Below are 27,560 nucleotides of genomic sequence, written 5' to 3'. Positions count from 1 at the left end.
GAGATTGTTTCATATTTTTAGTAGAACAGTGGTAGTCCAGTCAATAAAGCATTATAGATGGAAATCCGTGGAACACAATTTTTGACTTCGGGACTTTATTTAGACTAGTTAGGAGGTGAACATAGCAAAAGTCCCCGCCCTTAGCCCTTGGGCCGCCGGAAAGAGGGGGGTTTAAAGGTACCACTTTTAGGTTTTTCGCTTAATCCTCGGAAACTATGCGTCCTAGTGACATAACTACTATGAACCAAAAAAAGCTTATTCAATTTGCTACAGGTCAGATAGTCAAGTTTTTCTATATCTTGTATAGTTTTTGCGGCATCTGCTCTAGAAGGTCTGTAATAATGGAAATTTTATTATTGTCTTACATGTTCCCATCAGGAGCAAATCGACTAAATCAACATTGAGCAAATATTTTAGACATGCGGAAGCATGATAAGCCTAGTTCCAGGGAGGGGACTGCACTGTGCGTATAATTAGACGAATCAATTCGAGCCACTTTTGACTCCTCATCACTCAAAAACTACTGTGCATTAACACTTCCAATTTGGCTCATGTGTTGAGACTTGCAAGATAAACATCAGCTTCAAATTTCATAAACATACCTCAAACTGTTCTTTAGGTATTAAAGTCCAAAAATCTACATGGCTGACCTATAAGACCAAATTCTAACCACTTCCAGATGACCTTCAAGGTTCAAATTTGGCATCCAGATAGGTAGTTGTGTAAATACAAAGAAACAAATAAAAAATCAGTAAATTTTAACATTTCACAGGTGATGGATAGATTTTAGTGCCCTAAATGTCGATTTTTGAACGTGAATGCCTAAAGAACCGTTTGAGATATATTTATGAAATTTAACGCTTATGTTTATCTTGCAAGTCTCAACACATGAGCCAAATTTGAAGTGTTAATGCACAGTACTTTTTGAGTGATGAGGAGTCAAAAGTGGCCCCAAGTGGTTCGTCTAAATATACGCACGGTGCAGTCCCCTCCCTGGAACTAGGCTTAACATGCTCCCGCATGTCTAGAATACTAGCTCAATGTTGATTTAGTCGATTTTCTCCTGATGGGAACATGTAATACAAAAATAAAATTTCCAATATTACAGACCTTCTAGAGCAGATGCCGCGAAAACTATACAAGATATAGAAAAACTTGACTATCTCACCTGTAGCAAATTAAATAAGCTTTTTTTGGTTCATAGTAGTCCTGTCAGTAGGACTCATAGTTTCCGAGGATTAAGCAAAAAACCGAAAAGTGGTACCTTTAAACCCCCCTCTCCCCGCCGGCTTAAGGGCTAAGGGCGGGGACTTTTGCTATGTTCACCTCCTAACTAGTCTAAATAAAGTCCCGAGGTCAGAAATTGTGTTCCACGGATTTCTCTCTACACCGTCGTTAAAGCATTCATTGACTGGACTATGGGTGTTTTGAGAAGCGTGTAGCCGATTGAATATAATTATTTAGTAGCGCAGGTGTAGTATTACCTGTTTGTTTGTCCTGCCCTGTAATGTTAAGTAGGTACGCAGGTGTTCGCGTAGCTTGTTTGCTATACGCACGATTTAAATCTTCTCGTATCGACATTAATTGCTAGTAAATTGAAATGACTTGTCTATAAACAAAAGTAGCTATTTTTTATCAATTAAGAAAAATGAACAAGTATCCAGGCTAATGGTTTTGACAATTTAGTATAACAGTCGTATTTGTTTCTGTTATTTCTAATTTAATTATACCTACTATATTGTGTAAGATATTTCTCAATAAAATAGTTGAAGATTTATTGTTTCAATTAAATTGCAATTTAATTTCAATCAATAAAAATATGTAGAAATAATGTTTGATAATTCATGTGTATCCAGAGCACAGGCTTCGGTAAACTGGTACATCTAGTTTTATAGCAAACTAATAGAGTTAACTGCGAATTCGACGTAAATGAACTACGTGGAAGTAACGGGGCATCACTAACTCTATTGCAGCTGGAACGGCCAAGTGTAATCGTTTAAAGTAATTTTATAAGGGCAGTAAAATGCAGAATACAATAACCCCTCGCTCGCTCGGTAGCGGGTTCCCGATGCAATCTAGTTAGCCGAGTGTTGAGCTTGTGGCTGTACAAGCCCGACCGGACTGCAGTCCGGTTCCTAGCAAAAGAGATCGCAGGCTAAGGGTTGATTCTGTTTTATTCATTTGTAGAGACTTTATACGTTTTATATGACGCTGTTTTGGCCGAATAAAATGGTTGTCTTGAATCAAATATGGAATAATAACTCTTATTCTTCTGGACTGTGTCGCTAGGATAAAAAAGCATTTACCTTCATATAGTTCTATGTATAAGTCACTTGTGTATCTTGTACTAGTATTTTGGCATCATCACTCTCAAAGTTTTTGTTTGTAAGACGAAAAGATATCAAAATAACTTGAATTTAATGAAGCATTTTCAGACCAGTAAACCAATCACTACAATCATAAACTGGTATAAATAAGTAAATCATAGAAGCTAAAGAACTGTAGTAATGCCAGCCCTAAGCACCGGTGTAACTAGTCTCGTTGTACTCTTGCCCGCGGCACTCCTCCGGTTGTGCGAGATTGAGAGATACTCGTATAAGTACGGTCGACAGTATATCTCACTACATTTTGTTGCAATATCGCACCTAATACAACTACAAAAGACGCTACAGTCTTTAGCCCGACTCCTGTGTACATACATACAGCTAAGGCAGGCCCGCTTTTACTCTATAGATCCCTAGATTAGTGGGATTCTCCGAGAGCTCGAAACGCAAAGGCTCCATCAAAAGAAAAGTAAGCGAGTGTATGTAACACAATACATAAAATCCTTTTTGTTCTGGTACCCTAACAAAAGACATTTACCTTCTATTTAAAGGTGTGTATAGATTTCTTTTGCTCGACATTCTTTGTGATTCTTTCAATATCACATTTCATATCGTATCAATAGATTTGCTATGATTTCCAATCACAACAAAGAATGCTTTATTTTTTAAATAACTTTGGCTATTTCTGATGTTTATGAATCTCACATCAATTAGCAGCAATTAACGTTAATCTCCTCAAATACGTTACTAACTGGGGCTTTCTATACAATACAGAAAAAACACTAAACATTGCAAGAGATTAGTCACGCGATACAGTTAAACCAATTACGGAGTTACAAGGCTGTTCACGAAGGCATTAACGTTTATGGATGATACTTAGATGTTTGGATATTACGTGGACATGGAGATCAGCTACTAAACTGTAATTTAGGAAAAATATTCATTTCCTTTTGGGTGGGGCTATATATTCGTCTCCGTCACAGGTAATTGTCTTACGCCCGTTTTCACCATCAATCCCTAATTTATATGTAAACAAAATTCCTGTTATGTGTTACCATAAGGGTCACTTAAAAATTAGTGATTGATGGTGAAAACGGGCATTTTGAAACTGTTTGATGGACAGACTTGAAAGGTACATTTTAAAATCAATTTACGCTGGAGCATAGATTAGAATCTGAGATTGAACGTATTTCAATGGTTAGATGAATATCGGGCTTAAATCTGATCTTGATTTGCAGATACTTGAATTATGATTCGGGGCCTTTGTGACTCAATGAAAGAGGCATTGTGTGTTTCAGAATAATAAAAATGAAATATACTTATAGACTTTAACAACCATGAGAGAATTTACTGTTTAATAGTCTAGTAAAAAAATGTAACAGTCTACTAGACACATACATGCCCTGTTTAGAAGTGCCCCGGCAGACAAAGGTCAGGCGATGCGTGCGCTTACGTAACCGCCGCAACTAGTGCATTATGCAACTTGTGTTGACGCCTCATACATCGTAAATCAGCATTATCATTCATTGTTTGAACACTCTTATCTACTTTCAACTATTCCACTCAATACACGTTTCGTATAAATCTTATTGCTTTATTGCAGAATTAGTTGCTTTCATTATTATCATTTTACGACTAAATTAGTTACAACGCTATGAATTTAACGTATTAAAACAGAATTAATGAGTATTGGTTTTGTAACAACATTCTTCGGGCATTATTCATTCCGGTCGCATTTAATATTCAGATTCGTGAATTTATGAAACGGCTTCATTTACATAGCTGTTGATACGTCGCACACAAAGATTATTCAAATCGAGTTCGATTAGTGGAAAGAGGTGTCTTTTAGCGATGTGAACTCTTTGAACCGTGGACCGTTAACCTCACAGAATTAATCGAGACACGGCCAATTAATGGAGGCTGGCTCGATGCCTTTATTAGTGAAGGTTCTGTGTGAGGTGGACGGGTCAGTTTATTATGGCGAAAGCATTATCCTGCAGGGAGTGGCGGACGACAACCCTGAAGGTAAACTAAATAAATCACTGGAGGCACTCGATGGGCCGTTCACCTGCTATCGAGCGCTCCTGTAAGCGTACGTTCCGGGCTCGAATGAGATGTTGCCACCCCGTGGGCGTCAACATTATATTCAGCTCAGTAGTTCACAATAAATTGGATCGCGATTTCATTAGAGCACTTGTGGATGCTTGAAGGTCCCACTTTGCTTATCTAACTCCCCAATTACCTGTCTGAATCTGATATTAATGTTCGTCCGTCTTCTGATGTTGTCTAAACGTTTGCCAATTGATTGGCATATTAGCTTGAACTTGAGTTTGACTTATTAATTTGGTTTTGAATCTACGTTATATTAGAGAGACATGTTTGTGAAATCACAAAAGTCCGCCTTATCGATACGATGAAGATTTAATTGTATTTTATTAATTTACTAAAAATACGTCTTGTGGAGGTTATAAAATATTTTATTAAATTTAAACTACATTAGTTCGTCAGTGTGTTATTAAAAAGTCCTACAAACACTGTAAAAACAACTTTTCTGTTTTAGGTATATTGACAAAAGAAAGAATACATTTAACTTGGGGCAATATCATATTTTTCTTCTTCGTGTTCTTGTATAAAGGTGCCCTAAATATACGGTTGCCAAGCAACATCTTCAAAGGCTCTCGAAATTTTCCCGGAAAATTACAAAGATGTCTGAGAGGTCTCTAAACGATCGAGTAATTTTAAATATTACTCTCAGATAGGAACGGAAAATTATGTTAATTTACATCTCGTACAAACTCATTGGAAAAAGGAAACACTTTGATGTTTCTCCGGACTCCAAGATAACTATTACTTTAACCTAAGAGTACGCCCTTTTTGTATAAAAATACAATTCCTCGTAATTAACCTAAATAGCGTAAATTAATCTGTTTGCGTAATAAAAAAAGATTCTTACTAAATACAAGTGTTTTGAGTCTAACAAGCTCAAGTTTCATTGAAGATTAGTATCACCTTTTGTGTGACACTCTAATCCTCTTTACGTCGTGTAAGAGGTTGGGAATGAGATTAAATTGGTATTTTTAGATCGCTTCTTTTTCTTGTATCTTATACGGGAAAAAACGCCCTAAAACACACGAGGAAAATGATTGATGGGTATTGCTCCTGCTATAACAATTTAGGTGATATGTTCATGTTTGTGTGTTCACTTTACCCACCTGCCTGTAGGTGCATTACACAAATGAATGCGACTTTAATACTTGATGGTGGTGCAGTGACCTGCGTGCAAACACAGAGATGGGATTGAGTTTGACATTATTGAATAGGCTGCAACAACAACGTGTTTATTGTTTATTGTGCTCGCCAGCATCAAAAGGTGGACCACAAAGGCTTCCCCGAAGGCTATTGTGCTAGCTGTGGTATGCACCGTTGGTTAGCACAAAGGCATACTGTATTGATTTCCAAAGCATGTACGTACACGAATTGCGGTTTATCCATGTAGGATAGATGTATAAATGGTACTTTGACCTTGTTGAAACAAACTAGAACGAGAAAGTCGTTTAAAAGGCAAATGTTTACTAAATTGAGTACTCAACTGTCTGTTAAAGAAAACTTATCTAATTATCACCTAACATTTTTGTGATTGGAGACAATTAATTCCAATAGTCCTGTACAAATTACGATAGTAGAGTCACATGTCAATTAAAGTCCGAGCTCTGTGCATCAGAAACGGTTGACATTTGTGAATGGGTTTCGCGCACAAAATCCAATTTGGTACGTGATTCGAGCAGTATGCGCGGACTGAGCATGGCAACACGAGATTATACCCGGTATAAATAGAGGGTTCCACTTGACGGATCGCCTCGTTTGCCGCCGGCAAACCCGTTCAATTGATAGTGTTGATAGAGTCCGCACTGAAATAATCGCGAACATTTCTGCTTCTATTATACGCAGGATTGACATTTGCTACCGTCGCTTTATTTATACCTACTTTATATGCACATATTCATGCATACTAGAATAAATGACAAAGCCAAATATTTATTTTATAAACCTACTTTGTCCATATTCAGTTCCTATGTTTAATTTAGATGTGATTTTAGAGCAATAAGCTTTAAAAGGTCTCACTAGGTGGACCGACGATCTGGTGAAGGTCGCGGGAGGTGCTTGGATGCGAGTGGCGCAGGACCGGTCTTTGTGGAAATCCTTGCCCTTGGGGGAGGCCTTTGTTCAGCAGTGGACTTCTTTCGGCTGGAACGAACGAAGCTTTAAAAGCTATCTTCTATAGAACTCCAGGTCCAATCAAACATTAATCTGTATCCGATAGATCCAATATTAGGTTCTACATCCTCTCAACTATTCGCCGAACGTAAATTGCTCTGTGTACATTCCATTAATTGCTTTTGCTGTTAATAAACTTTGAAGCGATTGCCCCGAACCAATTACAATGGTGTGTCGAATTTGGATTTGCCCCGCGGTGTGCTGTTGGTCTGCCTCTAATTGCTTCCTGTTAACTTCTACAGCTATTATAATTGCGGTCTGCTATAAATAACCAGCCTATATTTAGATTTTATTTTGAGTGAGTTTTCTTGTCAATTATCTAGCAACAAGATGGGATGAAGTATCTCGTAGTTATGGTAACATTATCTGATGGCCTCGAATAAAGGTTAGATTGAACTGTTATTATAATCTTCAAATCGCGATATATCATGGAAAACAGAACTGCCAAAAAACGTGATTGTGATGAGAGATTATTTTTTTTGAATAGACATTTCGCATCAAGACAGATATTTCGAAATCTAAAGATACAGTGCGAAATAAAAATCTCATCTAATTCTAGCTTTTAGCACGCTTTATGGGGGTATGATCTCGGCGTTATGATAAAGGGTAAAAGGCAGTTACCGTGGGCACGTCGGGTTACCTACGCCATATCGAATGACAAATGATCGAAAATCAAAATATCGAATACGTTTCATCGAACGATCAAAATATCGAACGATCAAAATATCGAATGCTCAAAATATCGAACGTTCAGAATATCGAACGATCAAAATATCGAACGATCAAAATATCGAAAGTCGATATAGACGTTTTTATTAAATTTCAACACGCATCATTTCTGAACTTTCCTTTTTGGGACAGGCTAGGCTTATAATATAGGTCCCCACGGACATTATTCTCAAAATTTATAAACTTGAAGAAATGATGCATGATGAAATTTAATAAAAACGTCTATTATCGACTTTCGATATATTGATCGTTCGATATTTTGATCGTTCGATATTTTGATCGTTCGATATTCTGAACGTTCGATATTTTGAGCATTCGATATTTTGATCGTTCGATATTTTGATCGTTCGATGAAACGTATTCGATATTTTGATTTTCGATCATTTGTCATTCGATATGGCGTAGGTAACCCGGGCACGTCATGGGGCGACGCGAAACGTTCCCGTAATGACCGCCATACCCCGGAATTTATTCTAGCCTTAAAACACTTTATAACGGATGGGAAAGTTGTTTAGAACTGCTATTAAACTGTCTAGAACCGCCGTGCTGTTAAATCATTTAAAAATATTGCATGGGTCTAACATAGTGATTGAAGATGTTTGTAAAGATAAACGCAATAGATTTTTAGTGGGTAGGCCCTACCCTTCTGGTAGGGAAAGCCCCACATAACCCACTAGCTGCCCCAGCGGCTGGTGACGATAAAAAGGTAGGTATCTAAAGTAATGGACTAGTTTATACTGATTGTAGATGCCTAATATAAAAATAATTTGAACTCTATATCCACGCCTTTGTTCGTTGGTGTGTTGTATTCATGTAATTATTCAAATTGAACCACCATTAACCCAAGGCCAAAGAAAAGAATTCCTTGCAAGAAAACTAAAACTTATGGCGTCGTTTACATTGTTTATATCACACTGGTAATGCATATGAATTACGCCGCCATATCGCGTGGTAGTATGCATAATATGCAGCTCTTGCAGCACCCGTGGCCCACTTGCGAGGCGCATTGCGTAGGTCAAGCGAGTGACAACACACTTTCTCCATAACATTTCACTTTCTCTCGGTGATCCAAATTCTCTAACGTTTTTGTTAACTAAGTAAAGATAAATATGTTTACAAATCTACAATGCTGGTGTCATAATCTATGACTGCTTTAATGATATAGAAGCGATGTGATATCGATACGTTGTTTCTATGCACTTAGTAAACAGAGATGATGCTGACAATCTTATATGTATAACAGTCAAAACTAATAAAATACCTATAACCGATCAAAATCACTTTTGACTGCAAAAATCAGGCCAAAGTGGTTTTGACTTGCGCTCTTTAGTTAAAAACTTATTTTGCAAAGCTATGAAAAATATTTGTGTAGGAGGTAACCTCTAGAACCACAAATCTAATTCTGGATAACATTTTGGCGAAGTTAAATTCAGTCCTTTCCAATTTGATTTAGCATCAAGTCTAGTTTTTCACAGTAAAAGCTTTTTTTTTTATTTTTTTTTATTTGTGTTGAGCGGCTATTCTAGTTCAATAAAGTCCTAGTATCACTGCGACCGTTATCGATCTATTGTGATCGCCGCTGTTTTCCTTACAGTTCGCCTCCGAGTCCTGCATCCATTAGGAAGTGCAGTATCTTTTGGGGGGCGATATGTTTTACATCTTGTGGGCTTAGGATGTGTTTGCCCAGGTGTAAGCTCCGCTTGCGCATCAGAGGTCCGCAGTTCGTGAGCATGTGTAGTGGCGTTTCATCTGCCTCTTGGCACATCCTGCACGTTCTTGTTTCGGACAGTCCCATAGTGGACAAGTGCTTGTTTAAGCTGCAGTGTCCAGTGAGGGCTCGAACTAAGATGCGCATTTTGGTCCTACTCAGTCCTATGATCTGCTTAGAGCTTTTTCGATCATAGGCTTTTATGAGAGCTTTGGAATGAGTTAATCCTGGCGTGTCTGACCATGCCATAAAGGATTTGTTTAAATAGATGTTCTCCAGGGTCATTCGAGCGAGACTTTTGGGAACACCACAAAAGGGTTCTGGACCATATTGTGTTCCCTCCGCTCCCGCTCTGGCTAGTTCGTCGGCATTTTCATTGCCCTCGATTCCCGCATGACCTGGAACCCATCTCAGCGTTACTCTGTTTCGTTCTCCTAGAGTATTTAGTCGACTCATGCAGTTTTCTACCAACTTTGAGGTGATTAAGTTGGAGTTTAAGGCCAGCAGCGCGGCCTGACTGTCTGAGTTAATGTAAATTATGTGGTTGGCATAATTTTTTCGCAGGTTAGCTTCCGCACATTCAATAATGGCGTAGACTTCTGCCTGAAAGATAGAGGCAAATTTGCCCAGGCTTTGAGATAGCCTAAGCTTCGGCTGCTCTCCATACACGCCAAAGCCTACGTTAGGGCCCATTTTTGACCCATCAGTAAACCATATAAGGCTGCCCTTCTCACAGGTGACTTGCTTGTTCAGCCAGTCCTCCCTGTGTGGTATTTCCACTTTGTAGTTCTTTTGGAAGCTACAACTTGGAACCATGATGTCAGAAGTCATGCAAAGAGTAGGTGTGCTCTTTATAGCCTCCAGTAATGTTCTCATTCTCTGGGATATGCAATGGAAGCCCCCCTGAGCGTCTATCCTGTAGGCACTTGCCTCCGCCTCCTTAGCAATGTGCATACTTAGGGGCGTTAGGCACAGTAGTGCGTTCAGGGCCGCCCCAGGTGCGGTTGACATTGCCCCAGTTGCCATGAGACAGGCAAGCCTTTGCAGACTACCTAGTTTAACTGTTACTGTCTTTTGGCTGGTTTTGTGATACCACACTACAGAGGCGTACGATATAGTCGGCCTCACGATAGTGGTATACAGCCATAAGACAGATCGGGGATTCAAGCCCCAATTGTTGCCCATCATGCGGCTACAGGAGCCTAAGGCAATTTTTGCCTTTTGTATGATGTTATTAAGGTGAGTATTCCATGTTAGTTTCTGGTCGATAGTGACGCCCAGATATTTGACTTCCGTGGAAAACTCGATCTCTTTTCCATTTAGAGAGGGTTTGACTAGTTTGTTCAACTGTCTACGCCTGGTAAATGGAATAATGACAGTTTTATCAGCGTTAACTGATAAACTGTTTCTTTTGCACCACCCACCTATGGTGTTTAGCGCTCTTTGCATTATGGAAGATATTGTACTTTGGCAGAAGCCCCTTACTATGACAACAAGGTCGTCAGCGTACCCTTGAGTGTCAATGTTGAGGTCGGCCATTTTATACAGTAGTGTATCAACCGCCAGAGTCCAGAGAAGGGGCGAAAGCACGCCCCCTTGCGGGCATCCTCTGGTGGTTGTAACTTCCATAGTGGTTTGAAGCAGAGATACCTTAGCTCTCCTGTTGGAGAGCATCGACTCCACCCATCTCGTGGTCGTCAGGTCAAGGCTTTTTGCAACCAGACCTTCGACCAGCAGTGTAGTAGGAGTGTTGTCAAAAGCTCCCTCTATGTCTAGAAATGCGCAAAGCGCGATTTCCTTGTCTTCCAGTGCCTTTTCGACCCTGTCAATCAGGCTGATCAGGGCTGTTTCCGTAGATTTACCTCTGCGGTAGGCATGCTGTGTGTGGTGAATAGGTTTCGTTTTTAGTGCTACGTCCCTAATATAGATGTCAATTACCTTTTCCATAACCTTCATAAGGAAGGATGAGAGGCTTATTGGCCTAAAGGACTTTGGCATAAGCTGTAAAAGCTTACATTAGATTTCAAAGGAAATCTGTCATGTTCCCACAAATAAATAGTTGTTTTTTCGGTTTCGTTAACAAGTCTATTCAGTGAAGCTGTGTTGACTATAAATATTTTGGAGCTGTATTTTATTTTATGGAAACCTTATTTAGTGGTATATTGCTGGATTTCTTCCAGCGAATCAGAATTGGATTTAGTATCAAAAATGAAACAAGCATTTATGTTGGACCCAATTTGTAGAGCGTTTAATGTTATTTAAGCATCGCTTAGAATGATTTAACATTTAACATAATTATTAGTAATCATGCTACTACATATTCATAAATATTGAACTTGCTCTTTAATAATATGCCAGTTATGTAATATTACGTAATTTTCTATACATATACGGTCGCCTTTTACCGCCATAACAGAAACCGGCGCCTCGGGCCTAAAGTCAATAACAAAGCGAATCGTATGAGTCACCGCTTTCCCTCTTTCTCGTGCAATACGAATGTAAAGTTTTAATTAACGTTTTAAAACTTTCTATTCATATAAAAGTTCCTGAGCGTACTGTTTGTTTTAAATTCGCAACTTAATTGATGTAATTTCAAACTTTTGTCAATTGTTAGTTTGTTCAAACGAAGGGTTCAGTTTACAAACAACGGTCTCTGTTTTGGTATGAGGCTACTTTCAATCTAGTCCTCTATAGACGTTGATTGGCTCATCAAAGTTGACTCGGGGCTCAATATGAAACCTCTCTGTCGGCCGGCGGCGCCCGTATAAACAGGTTGTTTGTCAATTTTCCGATGACGCAGCGCGCTGTCAAAGCAGTGTTCGGCTGTGCACATAAACAGTTCGGGGAGACCGACGCCGGCACCCACCCCCATCCACCCCCAGACCCCCAACACAACCCCCCGACTGCCCCATTTTTCACTAGTACTTAGTGTGTCGTGAGTTACCCCTCACCCCGTGTTTCATTCGCGTGTTTTTTCTGTAAATTTATGTTACGACAACACGCGGTCAGCTGAGCCAATATTTTTATACGAAAGTTAAACGATTCACGGAAACATTTCAGCTTTGAGGCTGTATTGTTTATTTGTCGAATCAAAAGAAATGCTTTGTCTAAAACGTTGAGTTTTCCCCAGTGAAATTTTATATCTTTCCGCTTGGTGTGTCGTCGTTAATTAAATGGTAGATCGTTTTTGTTGTCGAGTCTGTAGAGTCCTCGTTGTTTTATTGAATCTCCCGTTACGCCTCTTGGCAGAATGATTCATTAAGTTTCATTACTGTAGGAACATTTTCGTTTGAAGTTCTCGATTGCGTCGACGCGTTTAAGAAAGAGTGATTTGCTGTTAATGAAAATGAAGCTGGATAGTGGGGCGTCATTATCGGATATCAATCAGCGTTAGTGCATTAGGGTGAGCGGCCTCGCTGGGTCGGCCAGTCAGCACGGCGGGAGGCGCTGCTGAGTCGCCGCGTGACTCAGCGCGCCGTGACGCATGACTCGGCGGTTTCGGGATCGTCCGCCGTCAGCTGAAATAAGTGGATTGCTGCATCACGAATGAACGATTCCATTTTAAAGAACAGTCTATGATGTGATTACCCCAGACGCTTACGTCCGTTCGATTAAATTTCTCTCTTTGTAGCAGCTTATTTTCTTCGAGCGGTTTCATGTCTCTGTCGCGTATAATTACGAAAAAAGACGTTGGCGTTTAGACTGTGACCCGAATTACATTTTAATGAGAATATCAAATGATCCCCCGGCTTACGAATAATTTATGGCACGTTCTTGTCTCTAAATATAATGAGTCAATTTCCCGGAATCTAAGAAGCCTAACGGATATTTGATACTTTTGTTGCCAAGTTAAATTTTGGAGGATTTATTGATGAGGACTAGTGACTAAGATGTAATCGGATTTTCTTGAGTAACATTTTCGTCTTTTTTCACAGAGGATCGATCGTGAGAACACCAAGAGTCCAGCAAGCACCGGGGGCAGGAAGAAGGCAGCTGCAGTGAAGAGCAACGGCCAGATCGCCACCACAGAGCCGCCACCGCAGCCGCCAGGTAAAAACTACATATTTCATTTATTGAATCAGAATAAGTTTCTTTGTTTGCTTGAAAGCGTTAATCTCAGGAACTACATAGTCCGATTTGAAAAGTTCTTTCAGTGTTAGATAGCCCATTTAACGAGGAAGGCTACATATCAACACTAGCCTGAAGTAACTATTCCACGCGGAAGAAGTCCCGGGCAGAAGCCGGGTATTACTATATAGTCATAAAATAACTACATTTAGGACACATTTAGACACAACACGACTATAAAAGATAAAAGCTCCAAGTTCGAGACAATGTAGTCAAAGTAATTGAAATCCTCAAAAGGCTTCACGTCGTTGCGTTTACGTCACCGTTTCAAAGGTGGTCCGGAATTAGAAACACAACGTTGCGAAAGCCCCCAAGGGAGCTATCCCGGTTCCGGGCTAATAGGATGGGATTCGGAACACTGAGGTGTACTGCCGGCAGCCGTCTGCCTACGAACGTAATAACGTTCGGTACTCCTTTTGAGTATATCCTTTTCATGTCTCTGGATTACTGTGAATGGTGGCTAAGTGGATTAAAAAGACGGTTATTTAATTAAGATTGCTTTATATTTCTAGTAAGGATTAGCGTGACAAACATAATGGAATGTAAATAAATGTGGTCTGTTCGAAATCAGAGAACACTTTATTAATTTATTAGGTACTCAATCAAACTTCAGGAAATAAATAAATGAAGTCATGTACAAGTAAAAAAAGTTAAATCGAGTTTACTGCGAACCGGGCGTATAAAGTAATTAATTTTCAATTTTAATGGAAACAATACAATAATATTCCAAACGACTCCACTTTCCGTTCAGAAAAAACGATTGGCCCAGCATTTCGTATCGAGCATGTAGTGGACACTTTACGGCGACATGTGCATGCATAATTATGTAAACACGCGCCGTAAGTAAGCCTCGTGCATGCTTCCAGCATTTTTTACAATCTGCGCAATGTGCATAATGGCAGCGTGGCATACTGAAGTAACTGAAGGCTGGCGCGCCGCCAACCCCGCGATAAACGGGTTAATACTGTTCCTTGCTTGAATCTTTCCTTTATAGCCTGTGGTGTATCTTTATTACTCCGTAGATATTAACTGCAGACAGTTTTTATTTCATTGCACATGTTACATAACATTGCAGCTTTCATGTTGCGAAAGTTTCTTTATACTCAATTGAACGATCAAAGATAAGTAAGTAATATTTCAATATCAAAAGAAATCACGAAGTAACAGTAAACTCACGTAAATGTTTCAGCTGCGAACATTCCGTTTGAAGCTTTTCATAAAATACAAAAGTATTTTTACTGTAATACGAGTATCTCTTGAAACAATGAGTTACGTATTTACTTTCTTCTTGGTAAGTAAAATATAGCCTGACCAGGAACATAAAAACCCTCGCCATGTTGCGGAAAACTAATGGTACTAATTTCTTTTAATGGCAACAGTTACTGAAAACTTCATTAACATGTCACCTTGCATGTCAGTCTATTGCTGTCAAAGTGTAAACAAACTTTATTTTAAATGTGTGCAATTGATTTTGTGAATTACATTGCTAAAATATTTTTATAGTCGTGAAAGAAAAGTGGTTCACAATGTGTTAATGTATTTGTCGAAGAGAAATACCAAGGGTTCGGACAATATTTTCATTGAATAATGTTTCCGACAAAGGTTGTCAAATTGACTGACATGTTTATCGTATAGTACAGTCCACTATGAAAATTAGCTGTAGTTTGTTTCAACTACCTATTTTAAAGTTTTTTGTCACTTTCTCAGTTTTGAATTTTATGGAATTGGGAAAGAAGTACCGAGTTTGAAGCGTTCATGAGCAGACATTGCAGTTGAATATTCAAGTTCTGAATTTGATTATTGATGAATAATGAAATAAATCCTACTAGCTCGATTGATGATTTCATTTAATTTATTTAAACCAGGTTACCTTTAATAATATTTTTTCGTTAATTTATGAAAATTCAAATTAGCCCGTAATCCTGAATCCTGATACATAAATTTAGCCTATTAATTTAACACAGGTACGACTGTACTCAGTGTTGCACTATCAAATGCAATTGACGCGCCTCTATGCCAGGGTTTTTATGTTCCTGGTCAGGCTATACCTCATTATACGAGTACCATTGTCTTTCAATGAAAAATAAAATTCTAGCGTCTTGTGCTCTGCGCGTTTAATTTACAAAAGAAAAATTGTTTTAGTGCACAAAAAAGGATTTGATCATTGTTACAGTAATATTTTACTCCGCTTTTATGAAACGACTGTTAATTCTGTCGTATAATTAATTATAAGAGGTCAAGAATAGATTTGAATCGTATCATAAAACTGGAGCTCCGAACTATAATTACGCTCTAGTACATTATTTAGTAAAGTAACATATCTATAGGCTGTACTAATACTTATTGGAATTTCAATATTTAGTGTTAATATTTGAGTGCCTTCTGAGAATTACAGACCCATTTACGTAAGCCCAACTATTAAAATCATATTTCACGTTAATATCATTCTATCCTATTCCATAATTGTTTACATTAACTATGTACAATAACCGTTTATGCTTTATTCTATGAAATAGAGATCTTATAAATGTCTGGTTGAATTATTAATGCTTACCTTTTGAGATTATGGCCACAGAATAATAATAAGTACTACGTACAGAAGTTTTACTTCGCGAAGGTATTTAAAAAAATGTATGCTCAATGTCATTAACAATATGGTGTAATTTAGCTTGTCTCAAGAGTCAAGCAAGTTTGTCAGAAGTTTTGTTGACAAACGTCAGTGATCGGTACTGCGCCGAAGCTATAGGGCTGACTTCGGTAAAATGATGTGACGTGAGGTGCCAATCTGCAGAAAATGGCGGAGGAAATACATGATTTAGCATGAATTATCATGAATAATATTAACTACTTATTTACCTCTCAGTGTCTTCAGGCAACTTAAAAAAGTACATTCTGTGTTTTTATTATTATTTAGGCAGTTAAATACTGCACAGTATTTAGTACACCATTTTCTTTATTTTTTTCCATCATACACAAGAATACGCGTGCGTGAGTCAATGTTCGCTCGTATGTGAGGCCTTGTCGAATAGTACTCTTGTAGGGGGCAATCGTGCGTGTTTTGTTTTCGATGTAAACTCGCGGAGATGAACAGGCCTGTTATGGCTTCCTTGCCTCATTTGAGTAGGACGAAGCCAATTAGTTGTTCAATAGAATTTCTTACAAATGCAATAGCTTGATAAAATTTCAAGTTAGTGTATTAGACATCGATTTTTTTGTTACAAAGATTACAGTTCAAAAGATGGACGCATTTTTTCATTAACTTTCCGGGCCAAGAAATCAGTTTTTATGGGAAAAATATCTACAAGATTTGACTAGTATGTATTAATTCAACGAAAGGCTTACGTAATATGCAAATACAACTAGGTACTTATACGGTTTACATACAATTTGCGTAAGTATAAAGTTATCTTTGCGTGTATAATGTCTGCGGAAAATACCTTAAAGGCTTCCCAGGTTGTTAGTGTCCGGTCAAAGCGGGCTGGGTTCCAATTCCGCTGGAGCGCACTCGAGCACTTAGGTAATCCTAGGCCAGGCTCAGCATAATTTGGGGTTCAAAGTCACGCGCATTAGCTTCATAAACCACAGTTTAAAGGAAACCGCCGGGTTCCCATGTGTCGTCGCCATTAAACTCGCCTAATTGCAGATTAAGGGATTTTATAATTAGACCAAACCAGTGACCGGAATGAATTCCAGAATTTAATGTGGTCTTTATAGCTTTAATTTCAAAAGTAATCTTTAGATTACGACGTAGGATTAATTTTAGTCCGAATTCACAGAACAGTGTCTCTTTGTATTCTTGTTCATATGATATTCATGTGTTGTGCAAATCTGCCTTTCATAAACGGATCACGTTTTACAAAACTTGCCCAGATGTTTTCATTCAGAAGTTCATTAAACACGAAACACATTGTTCTTTGTCCGGCATAACTCGATGTTGTCCTTTGAAATAATATGTCTGCGATAAAAGCTGATAAAACGTGCTTTCATTTCGCGCGACGGCTGCATCTGACAGCATTGTGACGTCACCGGGGAGACAGGGAGGGGGAGGGGAGGACATACATACGTGTCGTATAAATCACAGGACGTGAACGCTTTTCGTAATATACAGCCACTATCAACCGAAACTGTATGTGGGACTATGATTGTCTGACTCTGCTCGCGTAATTCAAACTTTTTATCATACGAGTATTCACAGTTCTTGTACTTAAAGCGTTTTTTACTTCAGTAAGTAAACAAAGTAACACTAATAAAAGGTACGAGTAAGTAAGTAGGTAGGTATAACAAACTGACTAAAGTTAGGTTCTTGAAATTCAAATTGTATAACGGTACCGCTTCCATAGAATTTATAATCTGTTTCAAGTTCTCCAAAATTTGGTTGCTCTCTCAAAGAATTACATATTTAAGCGTTCAGTTTTTTCGTGAATGAAGCAACTGTTGATTATTCCCTGAATAATTCAAAATATATTAAATTTTGTTGCCCCGAGGCCAATGTATTTGCATAATAAAGAGCTGGAATTTCGCATCTCATATTGTAAGCGGCGAGCGAGTCGTCGGTTCGCATAATTTTCTCAAACGAGTCCGTGCGGTTTGTCCTTTCTAAAAACCCATCTGCCTTAATTTATTTCTGTTTTTTACGATAAAGCCATGGGGAAAGGTACCGCAATTAACGTGCAGCTTACTTAATGCCAACGGTTTATTTATTGCTCCAGTAGATGTAACTTTTTTCACATGTTAATTCTTGTTCACTCTTAATTTACGGAAGAAAGTTACAATAAAAACAGTTTTGCAATATCAAAATATTGTTCAACTTTTCTCAGAGTTTTCAGAATAGAACGATAATACAATAACTACATAAACACAATAAATTATGATGTATCTTTTGTCGATCCGGTACTTTGCGTTCAGAAGAAAACTGTTTTCCCGATAAACGAGGAGAGAAATATAAAACGTTTTGACACATTTTCTGCTGAATAAACGTTTCCAAACTATCCTAACAGGATTATTCGGGAAAAGAATACGCCGGTTACTAGATGGCACTAAAACCATGCGTTCAAACTCCAAATGTGGCACTAGTAAAATTGCAAATACGGAAAGATACGATGGCAATTCGCTCCGAGTATCACCCAGCGGGAATATTATTATACTATGCATGTATTCAAAGAGCAGATAACTTTATATTGGCTCGAGTTGCGAACAGGCGTGGGCCCGAACAAATATTGCTCGGATCGGCGGAACTTTGTTGGTATTGTTGTTCACCGCTGGAAGTTGGGTCACTTTCGTTCCGCGGCCGCCTCGTCTGGGAGGGAGCAACTTTTGAACGAGAAACTAGTTAAGTTTCCAAGGTTGGTAACTTGCTTCGGCGACGACCGTAAACAATACGATTTTACATAATTGCCAACGTTTTGTACCGTTTCGCTTTTGTGCGAATACTTATACGGTAGTCACGTATCGAAACCGTGCGATCAAAAAGTTTAAAGGTCGCCTGCAGTGTAATTATTACTGCTCCGTACTGCGCCCGTTTTTACAACAAATATTCATTAAGTTGGAGTTCCTTTATAGCTTTTGTAAGGTTAGCGGCGGGCGCTCGTAGCTACGTGGGTATCAAAGTAGCGCAAACAATGCAGCGCTCTACCACGCCTCTTTTACTAACTTAAACATACATTTTCTAATTACGTATTAAATGCGACTAAATGCTTCATAGATGTCACGAATACAGAAATAACTGTGAATAATCACAAATGAATTGTTGGTGAATAATATTATTCACATGCAATTTATTCATCACTTTAAATTATAATTAGAAACATTCATTAACGATGAAGAGTCCAATTCACGTTTGTTTTCCAGATGTGTTATAATTAATTTGGATTTAAATGGCGTCTAAATCGTGTGTAGAAATCGCGCATTGTTTAGGCAGCGAATGGCTGCACAAAGGCGTCACGGCCCGCCGCCCGAGGCGTCCGCTAAATCCTAACAGTAACTCCATTATGCGGAATGAGCTGAAATGATGCATACACCTGCCAGCGTTCAGCTAACAAAGCGTCACGTGCACAACAATACAGGTAGGGTTGTCGTCGTGTTTTGTTAAAACCAGAGATTAGATTGGTATTGAAATAATTAGTTATTAAACGCTGGCCGTAACAGAGTATTTATACTTGAAAATTTCGATGGTTTCAACCAGTGTCTAAGTAGCTCAGATGAAAGAGCAGTCGCCCGTCAAGAGAAGGTCGTGGGTTCGCTTCCCACCTTAGGCTGTTCGATTTTTTCAAGTTATTTTAAAAATAACCAGAGATTAGATAGAAGAAGCGGACTACTCCCGGTATCTGACTTGTTTGTGAGTGATAGAATCATAAACTTACTTTTACTGAAGTTATAATAAGAATACATATCATCATCATCATGCAATAATCTGGCAATCAGTCTTAGTTACTTATAGAGTTAATGATCTTCCGTACTTCTTATTTGCCTGAATTAACAACATGAACAGGGAAATGTAATAAGAGCTGTATAGTCTCTAGTCAGGCGATATGAAGTCATATCGTGTTTCCGATTGCTTGATGGCTCCTTCTGAGATCGCTCGCTCTATTGAGCACACACAATGGAGTGCAGCAGCGATTCAGGTCAAGAGCCTGCCTGTTAGTGGTATAAATCCATATCTGTTTACTTGACAGTGGGAACTAACTAGTTGTAGCAAACTAGTATTGTTGATCTTTCAACATTCATTATCAGTAAGTCATTTAAATGCCACATAATTGGTAAGGCGAAATTAGTGCCATTGGGCTCTCTTTAATTCTCTTCCCATTATCCTTTGAGCTAAACAAAAAAAAAATTGAGTAATCAAGTTAGAGTTCCGTTTCAGCCAATGAATTCTTTCCGTCAAATGTTGATTTTCGTTAAAAGGTGACAGAGAAAATGCTTCAGTTAAATGGCGTTTTATGTGGCAGCCCTTTTTCCATTAGTAGTAGGTACTACAGTACACATACAACATGTGCTGCTCAAAGCGGAGCGACGTGGCAACGACAGTCCTTTGTGCCGCTGAGCGGAATTCGGATATTGGATAAGCTCGGCGTGTGTAATCTAAAACAAATTGGTCGCAAATTACTATTCACCAGACATTTAGCATAATCGATTGAATTTGGAATGCAGACCTTGAAGATAATCGATATAAAATAACTCGCAAAGATCTTAATTCACACTAATAATATTATTTTAGAGGTAGTCTCTGTTCTATGTAGATAAAATTCTGAGTATTGTAGCATTTGCAGCGTATACATTGTTCCTCCAACAAAAAAACCGGTAGGCTGTAATTTTCTAATATGATGACACGTGTATGTGCCGTTGTACTTAGGTTAGCAAATAGAAGACGATTTCGTTTTCTGAAAAGATAACCTACAGGCAAAACCCCTAAGGCATTGTACCTATTCATCCCACCCATAGCGAGATATATCGTGAGTGACAGCTACAGATAGCCCCGAAAATGCGGAAACCCCGCTTCCACGACAGAATTGGAGCTGACGAGTCTTATTTACCTTACAATTTGATTTTAATTGGTTTCGGCCAGCCGTGCGAACCTATCCGAAATTCAATTATCTACTTGTACTGACTGAATTATTTGTATTAATTACCCAATCAATCAACATTAAGAGCCAGTATTACGGTTCGTGCTACTGCACCAATAAACAAATTGTATCACATTTGTCGAAAATGCTTTCATAGAAACACCTAATTGAAATTTCCATTGAATGAGTTGCATTCATCGCTCTATTATGTTACGGTTTAAATAGGTAGATTTAATCTGATTTGCTAGATGAGTTGTTTTATTTGTTCGTTTTTAAAACATACTTACATGCCAACTGTTGCTACCAGTTACATCATAAATTGAGTTTTGATTACTTAGGTTTCCCTTTCATCAAGATTGCGAGTTTACGAACCATTGAATTATACGTACTTAAACATTCCGTAGTTCCTGCTGCTATCCAGCAGTATACTACCTTTATGGCTCTACCTTACAGTGTCGCTGTCATCAATGTTATTCAGCAGCGCAATAATTAGATAAACGAATTAACGGAATGTTCTGTAAACAACGTTCCCACACAACCTTCGTACTATTTCCAAAACACTACTAAACTATTCCCAGGACTGCCCCATATTTGCTTTCTATGCTCATTAGTGGAGGTGCGATCGCAATTTGCGTGCGCAGCCCCGACACGTTTGCATAACTTTACATACTCCGGCGTGCGCCGGCGTGCATACATACAGCCTGCTTACGCTATCAGATGCGATAGAGCCTCTGGCCGGCTGATATACGCCTGAAATATAGCCCCCAGATTTATAAGGCCGATCGAACGATGTTTTGTTCGCAAAGTTATGGGATTATGGCCTGCATTCAAACAGCTTTTATGTAGCCGGAAAGCTGTATACGCACAATGGAACTAACGTCGTAAAATACGTATTATTTTGCTATAGAAGCTGAGAGAACGTACAAGTTTATTTTACGTATAAGAATTGTTAGAAAAATATTGTGTATTCAAAAATACACACACATTCTGCCTAAAGAAATAAATATGAATAAAACACCTACGCATAAAATAAATTGAAAGTATGGAATATAAAATGTGCTCATTATAATACAAAACAACACAAGATTACTTACATGGTTATATTTCATTTAAAAATAAACGTGAGTTCAAGGTTCACGTACAAAAACACTCTACATTATTCAACGTTCTTGTCTTTTGTATTGTACTTCTGAGAATCACCGGGCTATTATTAGTTTTATTAGCTTTCATGTTGTTTCGTTCGTATAATACGTGTTCTTTCATAACTACTTTATGATAACATAACACGTTAGTAATTAAACCATTAAAAATTGAGTATTTTTGTTGAGTAACTGTGCGGAAAGAGGCACTCATTTATTCATATTTCGCCCCTTTATCATACTTTGCCTCCCCCACTGCCCTTGTAAAGTCAAAATAAAAATAACAGAATTAAATTTGCATGCAGACGAAACCGGTTTAGGCACGCGACTAGGGTTGATAATTTGAAATTAAGTCGATCAAGATTTACTGAAAATTTTTACTTGAACCGGAGCGGAATTTTTGTTTGTTTCAAGAGTTTGTTGTATTTTTCTCAGATAAAGGAAACTAACGTTTATTTCTTTAGAAATAAACCGGTCATTTTCATTTTATCTGATTTCCTTTTAGTAATATTTTCAGTGCTGTCTACTTACTATGTGTGATCAATATTTTCGAATCGATGTGTAAATATTTAGATACTCTCTTTACTCTAGGGTCATATGTAAACCCGTCGGTTAAATTAAAAACAAAAGTTTGTAATTCGTTTCGACCCCTTCACGCTGCACGTACGAAAGCCTGGAATCGACACATCCCGATTATTTTGCGAGTCAACCCTACGACCCCCTGCGGTGGGGTGGGGCTGGGAGGAACGTGACACGTGGAGCTCACAAATTCGTGCCGGAATGCACTCACCCCAATCTTGATACTTTAATAACATCGCCCACCTGCTTAATGACTGTTTTGAATGTCGCTGCACTTGGAGCTACGCATTAAATTCAGTAAGGCGTGCCTTGGAATCATGAGTATGAAACATTTTAATTAGCATTCAAGCCATTACATTAATGAAAGTATTTCTTTCATTTGTTGTTACTTAAATATCAAGATCGAACCGCGACATAAAAAGCATGAAGGAAATATTGTAAATTGTAATGGCAATAATTGAGGGTTTACTTGCCAAAACGATTAAATATCAGGGTCAGCTTATTGAAAACAATTATTTACTTCGTACCTAGTTATTAACACACTCAAGAAACTTAACTTTATAGTTTCGTACTCTCGTAGCAGTGATGCTTTAATCGAAAATAAAATTGGAAAACGGAAAAATGCAATAAGACTCCAAAACTATTTTCAATATCGAACACACACATCGCAAGTTCCGACGGGGCGTGTGCTCGCATGTATGAGTCAGCATTGTTCTAACGGCGGGTTCACACGAAGGGCTCGTGACACGCGCATCCGATCGCGTGAAGGTCACTGACATTCATTTGATAGTGTACACTCGCGCTAATTGGATTAAAAACGCGTGTCCGCGCCGCCCCGATGTAAACAAACAACTCTGTGCCGGCCAAATGCTTAATTAATGAATGCCTGTGTAATTATTATTGTTGTTTTGTCTCGTTTTTGATCGCTCTTTTGTCTTTTCTAATAATACTGTACATATTTTAAGTGGATAAACCACTGTGGAAACTTGTATTGTAATATTTGATTACTGTTTGTTTCCTTTATAAAAAAAGAAAATTTAGATACTTAGGTAAGTAATTGCCGTATTTCGTGATTAACTTCTTCCTTAATTAGTGGAAAGTTTAGCTGATCGGATCTAGATTAATAGAAAACCTAATTGATGTTATGGCATTGCTATTAAAGCGAAGGAAAATGAAATAAGAAGATGGAATTAGTTTTTATTACTTATTGAATTCTCGTAGCTACGAGCTTCTACGAAAAATATCTTCAATTGAAGCTATTTACGGCATTGAAGACTAGTATATTATATTCTAAAGAAAACGGTGTGGTCGGTCGGATAACCTAACAAATTATGTATTTAATTTACTTATATTTAAACCACATTCTTAATTCTTAGTTAAGATGCTAATTAGCAAAATAAGGCGTACCTACCTTATTAGCACTATTGTAATTAACATGTGCGGCATATTCGTACCATGTAGGTAGGTATTTGGTTTCTTGCACTAACTTGGTAAACACATTGGTATTCGTGTTGAGTTCAATAACACCACGCTAGATGGCGCTGATGGTAGAGTTTTGTAGTTCGTAGCAAACAATTTACACAAGTCAATTTCTGTAAAAATGCTACTCTCAAGTGATTAAATAGGAAGTTTGAGGCAATTTGATAAGTTTTGTGTGTGCGAAAGAGATTTGTTTAAGCAATTAACAGCTCAGAATATAACTAAACCTAATAATAAATGAAACTTACTATCGTATGCTTACGCAATTATGTTCTTTATTGATATAGCAACATACGTGACCCATAATTCAATAACATAATCAACTATACTTTATCTTCGTAGCTGACTATAAATTACTGTCTAATAAAGATAAAATGTAGACAGTGTGTAATATTTTATAGATTAAATTATATACAGACTCAAATAACAGATAACAATCAGTATTAAAGGTGAATAGACTCGGAAATTAAATGCGAAATGTTCTCATACAAAAACACAATTCGAAACATTTGAATGCACGTAGCAAAATAATGAGAGAACAATAACCCATAGATTATCGGTTTTTATGTAAAATTGTGGATATTAATTACAATAATATGCGTTCAAGATTACACAGCAGAACAATAGGCATTCTCATTAGTCAGAGAAATCGACACCTCGGCGTTCGCGAGCATTACAAGCGCGCGTCACGTATGGCATCGGCGAGCGGTCTGGCGTAGACTTCATGCTAATAGCAATAAGGTGCATAACATTACAGCAACTGCTTCTCCGCCGGGTGTACTCGTTACGTAAAGAACAATGGCCGGCTGGGAACGCGGCCGTGAACGAGACTCGAATACTATACGCGGAATCTATTCTACTTATACATTCATAGCGATGTCTCCGTTTATACAATATCGCCGTGGAATTGGTAATGGCGACAGTACCGTTTCCGCCGTGCCCGCCTCGCTGCATAAACAAGAATTTGCATATTTTCGAGCGAACCGCCCCCGTGAGCGGCGTGCGAACTAGCCCGATATTATTACCAGCTCAGATACCAGTTTTTCTAGTTCCATTCGGTTTCGTTTGTATGCTAACAGCAGACACATTTCTGTCTTCACCATGAAAATTATCACAACCTGTTACTCAACGGCTGCTTTAATTTATGGCCGCCGACATTAATTCATTATTGTTATCTCCGTTGAAATACAGGTGAATTATACTTGAGGTGTTCTAAACAAAGCGCAACATGCTCATGCATAAAATGAATCGCGATAACTAAACGCGTAGTCAAGAGCGCAATAAAGATTTAACGTGTATCGATTAAAGCGCGCCTAAGCCGCGTCCGCGCCGGTTTAAAATAAACTTTAAAGCCTGTAATAAGAGGCTATAAAGAAAAATGAAGTCCTTTGCACGTCGCGTAGCTATTATGTGTACTTTCACCCCATCTACCGTTATCTGAACGACTCGCTCCGTCTCGCTCGCGGCAATCTCTATTACCTCAGCCGATCGTAACAATTACGGCCGCGACTATTATTTACCATTCTAAGTGTTATTCTCTATTTTTTACTATCACTGAGAACAACGTAACTCGTAACTCAATATAACCACAATAATTGGCAGCTTGCATCATGTTGTTAACTACCAATCTAGAGACCCTTGATTGCCTACCAACCTATAATTTAACCACGTAGGTTTCTAGGACATGACAGAAAACGTTTTAGCGCTGGTATTCGTTAAAATAGCTCGGAAACTTTTTGGATATTACAAGTTATTTTTGCATCTGCTGACAAAATACGATCACCTGTTAGTGAAATAAAGCAACGAACGAAGATACTTTCGCATTTTAAAGTGAAAACCGACGAAAACCGCACCCTAATTCGTTTTTTATCTCATCAGCTGACGTGTCCCAGTCATCGTAAAGCTATTACAGCCCTTCCATGTGTATCTGTCCTTATCGCACCCTCTTTAGAATTTATTGAAGGGACGGAGCAGGCCGATTTATAAGTGTATTGAGCAAGGGATTCCGGCTGTTTGAATAGCTATTGAAAGGAAATAAAGGCACCTGGAATGAATTATATTCTTTTAAGGTCCTCTTCATGATTTAAGATGTTTTAAACAAAGAATAATTGATTGGGCTGATAGTCACTGTTACTGTTAATCATCTATGTAGAGATAGATCAAAGAAATTACTGTAAAAAGTAGTCACTCCTAGATTATCTGATTGGTGATTTAGTAAGTTGCAGTCAATTACACTAATGTATCAGTTCATTTATAGCTTTTAAAATTCTGGTATTCAATTAAATGTGTAAACACGTCTAGCCACATTCTTTTATGCACGTTTAAATATCATCTCCATAATATACAAACAAGTACATACCTACGTTTATGTATGTTCAAATTGTTATTCTTGTGGTAGATAAAACTGGTCTTAAATTGTTGTTTCATTTCAACGTAGTTAAATGGACTATTTCCTGTTTATTATAACAAGAAATGCCTCACAATTTCAAATGACAGAACGAATATTTTCCGCCTCGCTTAGTGAAAATATTCAATGTTTTGACTCCGACGGGAGCTATGTTTATTTTTCTAGTCAGCAGTTCAAATAGATGTGGAATTCTATACTTATACAAATGCATGTTTACAAATGTAGCTGTGTAAATTATGAAATGATAGTGCCTAATATAATATTGATTTGTCTACTCATATTAAAGTAGGCCTAAGTCGCTATACGAAAACTACTCAATATAATTTCGCAAAATGGGAGCTGAATCGTTGAAGCGAGCAAAAACGAAACGTTCCAGTCCAAACGAAAAAGCTAGAGTCGGCTTTCGTTATTTTGTTACGGGCCGTTATGACTTCTATTTGCCCTCTCGTGTCCACTCGAGACCGGTCCTAACCGGCTTCATAATATACGAGGCGGGCCTTGCAGGCCTATCGGGATAATCTCTCGCATACATTCATCTCCCACCGCGGCACCGATGGCCGTAAACGGGAAGATTCGTGGTGTGCCCTTAAACGGAATTTCGCTGTCGAAACGTAATCGGTTCCTAGAAGAATTTATCAGTACCCTTTCGAGAACCTGCTCCGACGGCCATTATGTTAAAGGTGAGCTGTAATCTTGTTTTAGTGTATTTATTGCCGCGGACCAATAGAACAGGAATGCGGCTTGTAAGGCTTGTTGAAGGAGAATGAGGCTTTATCGGAGAATATTTATTACTTTACAATATAAATTCATCTTCATTGACGATTCTCGATTGCTTATGATGACATTTAGAAACTTCTCAATAGTTTATCTTACTATTTTGAAGAGTCATACCAAATTAATGAAAAAGATAAATGTAGAGCTTTTTGTTTTAGTACTCTCTTCTGACTCGTTGATGTCTTTCTTTGATTGTTTATTTTTTACTACCTGACCACAAGATTTCGCACTATATTCAACTTTTATTCTACCACATATTGCAATGGGAACGATTAAGATGCGCAGAAATAATTTTGTCTCATTCATTTTGCGGTCGAGAACGCTCGGGTCAAACGCGAGAGCTGAATCCAAGATGGCGGCGGAGTTACATCATCTGACGGTGCGCGAGCGCATAAATTGGCCGTTGCGCTGATTGACGTTCACGGCCTTTTGTGCACTCGAGTAAATAACTGTACTGGT

At 38.3% G+C, this 27,560-nt stretch overlaps 1 protein-coding gene across 1 annotated transcript in view; it reads left to right on the top strand.

The window, feature by feature from the left end:
- The window catches only part of LOC135075973 (protein PRRC2A-like), a 200,160-nt gene that overhangs the window by 87,534 nt on the left and 85,066 nt on the right, over positions 1–27,560 (top strand). The window contains exon 7 of the mRNA XM_063970419.1: positions 12,972–13,086. Coding sequence (XP_063826489.1) covers positions 12,972–13,086 — 115 coding nt within the window. The remainder of the gene's footprint in view (positions 1–12,971; positions 13,087–27,560) is intronic.

This window comes from Ostrinia nubilalis, chromosome 11, assembly GCF_963855985.1.
Source record: "Ostrinia nubilalis chromosome 11, ilOstNubi1.1, whole genome shotgun sequence".
Lineage (NCBI taxonomy): Eukaryota > Metazoa > Arthropoda > Insecta > Lepidoptera > Crambidae > Ostrinia > Ostrinia nubilalis.
Note: the sequence above shows the minus strand (reverse complement) of the source record. Positions and strands in the feature narration are given on the sequence as shown.